This window comes from Capsicum annuum, chromosome 10, assembly GCF_002878395.1.
Source record: "Capsicum annuum cultivar UCD-10X-F1 chromosome 10, UCD10Xv1.1, whole genome shotgun sequence".
Taxonomy (NCBI): domain Eukaryota; kingdom Viridiplantae; phylum Streptophyta; class Magnoliopsida; order Solanales; family Solanaceae; genus Capsicum; species Capsicum annuum.
Genome location: NC_061120.1, coordinates 3,438,740 through 3,447,906, shown reverse-complemented (window position 1 = coordinate 3,447,906; position 9,167 = coordinate 3,438,740). Strand labels below are relative to the sequence as shown.

The 9,167-nt window shown below is 29.7% G+C and overlaps 1 protein-coding gene across 3 annotated transcripts; it reads left to right on the top strand.

The window, feature by feature from the left end:
* The first annotated feature begins 6 nt into the window (after positions 1-6).
* LOC107844098 (heavy metal-associated isoprenylated plant protein 47) lies at positions 7-6,226 on the top strand. 3 transcript variants are annotated; one of them, XM_016688593.2, is made up of 2 exons: positions 7-133; positions 2,231-2,910. In XM_016688593.2, the coding sequence occupies exons 1-2, from the start codon at positions 10-12 to the stop codon at positions 2,782-2,784; spliced, it is 678 nt and encodes a 225-aa protein (XP_016544079.2). In that variant the 5' UTR covers positions 7-9; the 3' UTR covers positions 2,785-2,910. The 3 variants fall into 3 exon arrangements, with proteins under 3 accessions (XP_016544079.2, XP_047254373.1, XP_047254372.1); XM_047398417.1 differs by lacking the exon at positions 2,231-2,910 and adding an exon at positions 5,961-6,226 and having other exon boundaries at positions 8-133; XM_047398416.1 differs by lacking the exon at positions 7-133 and adding an exon at positions 1,072-1,183.
* The last annotated feature ends 2,941 nt before the right edge of the window (positions 6,227-9,167 follow it).

The window sequence follows — 9,167 nt, the reverse complement described above, 5'->3', positions numbered from 1 at the left end:
CATCTTACAATGAAGAAGTTTGTTGTAGAATTTTTGAAGTTAAAGTATTTTGTAAAATGTTGTGGGCACAAATCCCAATGTAGTAGCTCCAAAAATCAAAGGAAGATTTTATCAAATGCAGCAAAAATACCAGGTAATTATTAAGTTTTGTTATTTTAATATTTTTATTCTTATTGAATCAAGTGACATGTTTAAGACTATAGTGTTCAGATGTTACTTTTGATTTAACATAAGATATATTATACAATTTTTTTATTGTGTATATCTCTCTGATCCTACGAGTAAAGATAGCAAATCGGCAAGTAGACTCTGATGTCAGTTGTTGGCAGCTGAAACAACACAAACATACTTTCACATTATGTGAAATTATCCACTTTTAACTAAATCCATATGATTTTTTCTAAAAGACCTCACAGCATTAAAACTAATCAAAATGACTAAATCGATCAATATGTGTGCTTCCTTGATGTGTAAGCTGTTTTGGCCTGGTGGTTTCAGCCCGCCTTTTCATGTTTGAGTTCTCAAGATTGATCCTCAATGACATTGGTATTTTTTAGCCTCTTAAACTTAGTTGCACTTTTATTAGTAATTATTTATTTATTGGACCAATAAATTTTGCACTCTTCTAAAAAAGGGCAAAATTCAGAAATAGCATACTTGAGACCCTAATTATTAGTTTTATAGCAACAGTTTCTTAATTACATTTTGTAGCAACTTGTATTTTGTATTTTTAAAAACTGTTGCTATAAAAATACATATATAACAAATTTACTGCCCTCAATTACCTGAAATTGGTTGAGCTAAATATGGTATAATTACCAATCAATTAAATTTATAGATTCCTTTTCCATTTAAACCTCTTACAAAAAGTGATTTCCGTTATATGTTGACATCAGTAAACACAATTCAAATTTCAGTTTTTTCCATTAACAAGTTCATCGAAAAAAAAAAGCAATATCAAAATCTGCTGAATCTTTTTCTGAGCAATTTTTTCTAATCCATCCGTGTTTTTGAAATTCAACCATTGTTGTTGTTGAAAAATTCGATTGAATCTTCTTCTAAATCAACAGCAGTTTCAAAACGATGCATTAATTTCTTTGAATCAAATTCAATTGTAGATTCTTCAGTTCAATTTATTTGAATTCAACAATCAGTTGAAATTCAACCATTACTATTGTTTAAGGTACATAATCATTATTATTTTTTGGTTTGATTTTTTTTAACCATTACTGATGTACCTATCTAGTTTCTGTTGTCGTCGTTAATTTGTTTTTGAAAAATTTGTAAACGAATTTTGAGTTAGAAGCAATGCAGCAGTAAATTCAACATATAGAACAAAAAACTTCGAAATTCAAGTATCTTTTGCAGATTTCATCTTAACAGTTGTTTCAGATATTAAAACTTCGAAATTCAACTATTGTTTTGGGGATTGTTTGTTGTTATTTTGATTGTTTTAACAATTGAACAAATTGTGAAGCTTTGTAGAATTTTTTCAATTTGTTGTATAATCGATTATGAATATATTATAAACAAATTTAGATTTGAAGTTTATTCAATTGTTTTCGAAACTCCTTTTCCTATGTTTGGATTTTACCTTAAACAAATGTTGTTTAAATGTATTTAAAGCCTAAAAATACATATGCTGTGTAACTTTGTTTGCACTTAAAGCTGAAAAGTGTATATGTAAAGATCTTTTTATATCTGTTTTACTTGTGTTCGATTCAGTAGTTTATGTATTTGGTTTGAACCTTTTTCTGTGTTTGTATTTTAATTTAAATAAATGTTGTTTAAATGTATTTTTAGCCTAAAAATACATATGTTGTGGGACTTTGTTTGCACTTAAAGCCGAAAAATGTATATGAAAAGATCTTTTATATCTGTTTTACTTGTGTTCGATTCAGTAGTTTATGTATTTGGTTAGAAACTTTTTCTGTGTTTGTATTTTACTTTAAACAAATGTTGTTTAATATATTTTTAGCCTAAAAATACATATGTTGTGGAACTTTGTTTGCACTTAAAGCTGAAAAGTGTATATGAAAATATCTTTTATATCTTTTTTACTTGTGTTCGATTCAGTAGTTTCTGTATTTGGTTGCAAACTTTTGCTGTGTTTGTAATGGAGATATTGGCTGTGTAAACTTGTTTGCACATAAAGCTGATAAGTGTATGATGAAACAAGTGATACCTGATAAATATGTATTTTTTTTTTATTTTTGATTAAATCATGTAGAAATGGATAGCATACCAGTTCTTGTGAAGCACTCTGGTAGGTGGACGTATGAAAAAAACTGTGAAGATTACGTCACTGATGCTATACTTTTGAGCACAACATCATCATTCATTGAGCTGCATGATGTTTTGGCATCACATTTAAATGTGGACTTAACCAACAAACGTATTCTAATGGAGTATCAAATCACTGGTAATATAGGGAAAATACAAATACACAATGATATGGGTTTAAAGGTTTTTATGTTGGAGAAAAAAGATATACAAGACATGAATTATCTTCCTTTATATGTAAGCATTTTGGAGAAAGTTGTAGGGAGAAACTTTGCAAGTTCATCTGTGTGTCTTGCTGAAAGAAGCGCCTGCTGTAACAACGTTCAAGCAGTATTAAGTGCATACAATGAAGGATCTTTGGTAGTTTCTAAAGAAACTACATCATTAGATGTATTTGAGATGGATATGGTTGAGATGATTATCTCCGATCCACATCACAACTTCAACTGTAATTCAAATTTATCTGTAATTCAAATTCTCATTTATAATTATAATCAATGAACACATATTAAAATATATATTAGTTATGATCAAGGTGTATTTTTGAAATGCTTAATTTTAACACTGTATATGTATTTTTAGGGTAAATACATTTGATGTATAATGCATATGTATTTTTAGGCAAAATATCAAGACTGCATATGTATTTTTAGGGTAAATACATTTGATGTATAATGTATATGTATTTTAAAGCAAAATATCAACACTTCATATGTATTTTTATTCTAAAAAATATTTTGATGCATAATCCATGTGTATTTTTAAGCAAAATATCGACACTACATATGTATCTTTTGTAACTAAAATCTCATAATAAAATGTAGAACTGCATAAAAAACTCAAATTTGTCTTTAATTCAAATTCTCATTTATAATGATTATAAATGAACACATATTAAAATATATATTAGTTATGATCAAGGTGTATTTTTGAAATTCTTAATTTTAACACTGCATATGTATTTTTAGGGTAAATACATTTGATGTATAATGCATATGTATTTTTAAGCAAAATATCAATACTGCATATGTATTTTATAACTAAAATCTCACAATACAAAGTAGAACTTCATAAAAAACAAAAGTTTATATTTAATTCAAATTCGCATTTATATTAATAATAAATGAAAACATATTAAAAAATATATTAGATATGGTCCGGATGTATTTTTGAAAATGCTTAATCTTAACACTGCATATGTATTTTTAGGATAAAAACTTTTGATTGATACTACATACGTATTTTTAAGAATAATATGAACACTACATATGTATTTTTTTTAACTAAATCTCACAGTAAAGTATATAACTGCATAAAATAATCAAATTAAACTTTAATTCAAATCAAAATTAGACCCAATTCAAATCAGAATTAATTTCATTCAGTTAAAAAATAAGTACTATTATAACCTACAATTAGAACTACTTCAAAACATAAAAATTAGTTTGTACAATCAGAACCTACATCCATACACTAGTTTCTCTAACTATACAAAGTAATAAATCCATCAATCATCATACATCAAAAACTTCAGTAACACTAGTTATTCTACTTTGTCTTGCAGGCCTCAAGGGTGATTCGACATCACTATGAGCATTTGCTTCTTGTTTTCGGATCCCATAGTCCCACAAAAGTGCAGCATATCTTGTACGGAGTGCGTTGGGGTCGAACTCAATCGCAATAACTTTGTGACCATAAGAAAGACACTCTGCATATGTAACCATAAAGAGACCACAATCCCTACAAAAACAAGAAAAAAATATTTATTTATAAGTAAAATATATTTTGTACAAACATTCAATTTTGGTATATGTAAATTAAAAACTTACAAGCTTCCACTCGATTGTTGAGGCAAATTCTCTTCAAATATCACATCAAACAGATCTGAGTAATCTTTGTCTTTATATCTTGAATGATTTTGTAGATCAATTCCTTTCTTATTGTAGAAATCACAAGCTTGGAGACACAAAGAGATAATCTCAGCTAATTTCTTGATCTGAACAAGAACAGCCGGATAAGAAAAAAATTCATATAAACAAGCATATGTATTTTAAGCAGACAAAAAATGCAACCAATACTGAAAAATACATATCAATTATACTAAAAATACATATAGCCAATAGACAGTTCATGAGTAGTTAACACAATACTTAATAGTACTTATTGCCCTGTATCTTTAACTCGCAACTTTGATAATATCTTTATTTCCCTATTTAGAACAACACTCAGTCAAAAAAATACATTTACAAACAAAATAATACCCCATCCTCACTATCTTCTTAAGAATCATCAACATAAGATTTCTGAACATCGTCTTCAATTTCTTCAACTTTCCTTTTCTTTTCGTACTGTTTTTAATTTTTTTGCTCCTTCTTCAACCCTTTTTTTTTCAAAATTTCACTGATCTTCACTGGGTCATTGCGAAACTTCGACCTAATCTCCTTCGATCTCCCAGATTTCTTCAACTGTATAGGATTTACAATAACTTTAACTAAATCTTCTTGAGTTAACATAAGACTAAAAGATTGTGCATAATCAAACTCTACATTCATATTCCGTATACCGCTATTTGTTGGTGTTTTTGTTGTATGTTCATCCATTAAAACATAAAACCCTTAAAATTTGATTTTAAGTTGAATTACAGTAGAAAAAAAAAACTGCTAGCATGCAATATGCGATTAATAGTTACCTGAAATAGAGGAAGTAAATCATTATCACAGATCGTGCTAGAATCATGCAAAAGGAACAAAATTTGAAGTGGGAGAGATTGTTAATGGCGAAAGAAAAGGAATAAAGAATTTAAATTAAGGAAAGAGAAATAAGAATGGCGTGAAAAGGGGGATTTTAGCACAGTAACTTTCTTAGGGGGCTAAAAGTAGGGGACCACTTAAAATAATGCTACAGATGCTACATAAGAATGTGTGCTTCCTTGATGTGTAAGCTGTTTTGGCCAGGTGGTTTCAGCCCGCCTTTTCATGTTTGAGTTCTCAAGATTGATCCTCAATGACATCGGTATTTTTTAGCCTCTTAAACTTACTTGCACCTTTATTAGTAATTGTTTATTTATTGGACCAATAAATTTTGCACTCTTCTAAAAAAAAATAGTTAAATAAGCCCATCGAATTTTGCTTTCCACGCTCTTTATTTGCAGTAATTTATACATTTTTAGATTTTAATTTTGATTGTTAATTAAATTTTTGAAACAAAATTATATATTTGAGTAATTAATAAATCACAATAATTAGTAATTTAAAATATTATAAGTATATATGTAAAAATTACTCATAAAAATAAATTTATTTAGATTTCAAAATTCAAAACACGTCATATTAATTGATATAGTTATTTTTATACTATTAATTTAGGATAGATGTTGAGCCTGTGTCTCCTAACTAGTAAAAATATAAAAATGAATGTTTATTTTGCATACCTTACTACTTTATATGCACTTATGCTTTGTGATTTGCTATACTGTTATCGGTCCTAAGCTGGGAATCTATCGGAAACAGTCTCTCTACTTCTTCGGAGATAGTGGCATGGTTTGCGTACACTCTACCCTCCCCAGACCCCACTATGTGGGAGCACACTGCGTACACTCTACCCCTCCCCAGACCCCACTATGTGGGAATACACTGGATACGTTATTGTTGTAGTTGAATAATTTAATATTTTTGCAGGACTAGAGAAAGTAGCTATAGAAGGAGAAGAAAAGAATGAGCTAATGGTGATAGGTGAAGGAATTGATGTAGAAAAGCTTGTCACTATACTAAGGAAGAAAGTTGGCTTTGCTGATGTTGTGAGTGTTGATCTAGTGGATAAAAAGAAAGAAGAACAACCAATAGTACCATTGGTTTATGGAAATTATCAAATGCCCCCTCTTCAATTTTGGGAAGTTAGAGATCCCTACAACTATTCTTTTGGTGATTTAATTTATATTTAATGGGGCTCAAGAATATTGAGCTTTGGAATAATAAGTATCAACTTCAAAATCTAAGGCGAAACTGGAGCAAAGTACTTATTGTAAGGTCTATGAGTAATCTCATGAAAAACAGTGCAATAAAGCATCAATATGTATTCATACCATAATAAAAAGAATCTTCTTTATAGAAATATAAAAATAGAGCAAAAAATCAAGAGCTTCGAGCCAATAAAAACTGAGAAGATTGACTCAAGAACCAATTTCATTATGATTTCCATTGTAGAATTCGGACCTAATCATTAAGTCAGAAGTGATGGGAACGACGAAACTTGTGAATACAAAAGATTCTATTGAACAAGGAATCTTAATGATTCACTGGTCAGGATGGCGGAACGAACCAGAGATTAATTCATGTATTCTGAGATCTGAGAAATCACGAGTTAACCCTACAAATGAAATAGGGATTGAAAGAGTAAATATTCGCCCGCGAATTTTTTTTTTTATTTCAAAATTTAGGACTAAAGGACAAAATAAGGATTTGGTATAATAATACAATTTTTTATATTTCTATTTATAAAACTAAAAAGTTTAGTTATCTATTCAAACAAGATATAGAAATTACTAATAGATTTAATCAAAACTCAAAGAAGCCCACGTTCAAGGTATTACTCAGTAAATACATATATATCTTAATTTAAGATTGACTCTTGTAACTTAATTCAAATTGAATTTTTAGGAATTCTTTTATTTGCGAAGAGCTGGATGAGAAGAAACTCTCACGTCCGGTTCTGTAGTAGAGATGGAATTCAGAAACAACCATCAACTATAACCCCAAAAGAACCAGATTCCATAAAAAACATAGAGGAAGAATGAAAGGAATATCTTATCGAGGTAATCATATTTCTTTCGGTAAATACGCTCTTCAACCACTTGAACCTGCTTGGATTACATCTCGGTAAATAGGAGTAGGACGACGAGCAATGACATGAAATGCACATCATGGTGGAATGGGTACATATATTTCTAGACAAACGAGTTACACTAAGACCCGCAGAAACACGTATGAGTTCAGGAAACGGATTCCCTGAATATTGGGTAGCCGTTGTTAAACCGGGGCGAGTACTTTATGAAATGGGTGGAGTAACAAAAAATATAGCCAAAAGGGCTATTTCACTAGCAGCATCCAAATGCCTATACGAACTCAATTCATTATTTCGTAATGTAATAGATAAAAATGTAGAAAGGGCTCTTAGATATGAAACAAAACCACATGTTTCTTTTTTTTTTTGGACAAAAATATTTTTTTTCTTCATCCTTTGCATTCAAAGAACGAATTAAAAAAATTATCCAACCTCAACCCCATTTAAATGTAGCAGATAATAGCGAGGCTCGAGAATTGATGTGTATTCGAATCATAGGAGCTAGAAATCGTCTATATGCTCATATTGGTAACATTATTGTTGTTGTGATCAAAGAAGCAGTACCAAATATGCCCCTAGAAAGATTAGAAATAGTCAGAGCTGCAATTGTACGTACCTGTAAAGAAATCAAACGTGCTAACGAGATAATAATACGATATGACAATGCTGTGGTTGTTATTGATCAAGAACGAAATCCAAAAGGAACTCGAATTTTTGGTGCAATATCCCGGGAATTGAGAGAATTAAATTTTACTAAAATAGTTTCATTAGCTCCCGAGGTATTATAAAATGAAATTGTGATCTGTTTCTAGTTGGGTATTTGAAAGAAATAGATTAATTAGTAGATTGTGTCTCACACATATATCTTTAATGATTCATATCATATTCAAAAAAAATAAGTGAAAAACACGATTATATCAAATTTGGAGAACCTAATAATTTTAGTTCATCATGGGGACACTATTGCTGAGATAATAACTTCTATACGAAATGTTGATATGGATTGAAAAAGGGTGGTTCGGATAGCATCTACAAATATTATCGAAAATATTGTTCAAATACTTTTACGAGAGGGTTTTATCGAAAACGTGAGAAAACATCGAGAAAACAATAAATATTTTTTGGTTTTAACCCTGTGACATAGAAGGAATAGGAAAAGACCCTATAGAAATATTTTAAATTTAAAATGAATAAGTCGACCTGGTCTATGAATCTATTCTGATTATCAACGAATTCCGAGAATTTTAGGTGGAATGGGAATTGCAATTCTTTCTACTTCTCAAGGTATAATGACAGACCGAGAGGCTCGACTAGAAGAAATAGGTGGAGAAATTTTATGTTATATCTGGCAATCCTTTATAATATCCAAACTGGATTCGAAACTTTCTATTTGTTAAATTTGTGAAAAAAAGGGGGTTGTCTAATATCTTTCTCATTAGTTGATACCTCAAGGGAATTTTAAGAACCAAAATGGAGATATAAATCTTTAATTACTGAATCTCTTCCCAACGGTCTATTCCCAATTCGTTTAGATCTGATTCTAAATTCTATTTTAGGAAAGATCCGACATAGTTTTATACGGATACTGCCTGGAGATAGAGTAAAAATTGAAGTAAGTCCTTATTATTCAATCAAAGGGTGTATAATTTATCGACTACAAAACAAAGATTTGAAGAATTAGGTTTTCAACTTCACCATTCCTTTCGGGAGAATACAATTCGAGATGAAAAATTTCAAGAAACTTATTTTCTTCCAAGAAATAGATTAAGAATTAAGGTCAGGAATGAAAAATATGAAAATAAGAGCTTCCGTTCATAAAATTTGTAAAAAATATCGACTAATCCATAGGCGGGGACGAATTATCGTAATTTGTTCCAACCCAAGACATAAACAAAGACAAGAATAATCAGACTTGTCAGAAGATTCGATGTACAAATAAAGAATCTGTTTTGACATGAAATGGAGATATCCATATATCTCTTACTCATATTTATGAGATGATAAAATATGACAAAAGTTATACTAAAAATTAGTTTGCGTAGGAA

What these genes read in the sequence shown, in the direction of transcription:
- LOC107844098 (XM_016688593.2), top strand. Translation starts at nt 10, where the DNA reads ATGAAGAAGTTTGTTGTAGAATTTTTGAAGTTAAAGTATTTTGTAAAA. An exon ending in AAATGCAGCAAAAATACCAG is followed by an intron (nt 134 to 2,230) that starts GTAATTATTAAG and finishes TAAATCATGTAG; the next exon opens with AAATGGATAGCATACCAGTT.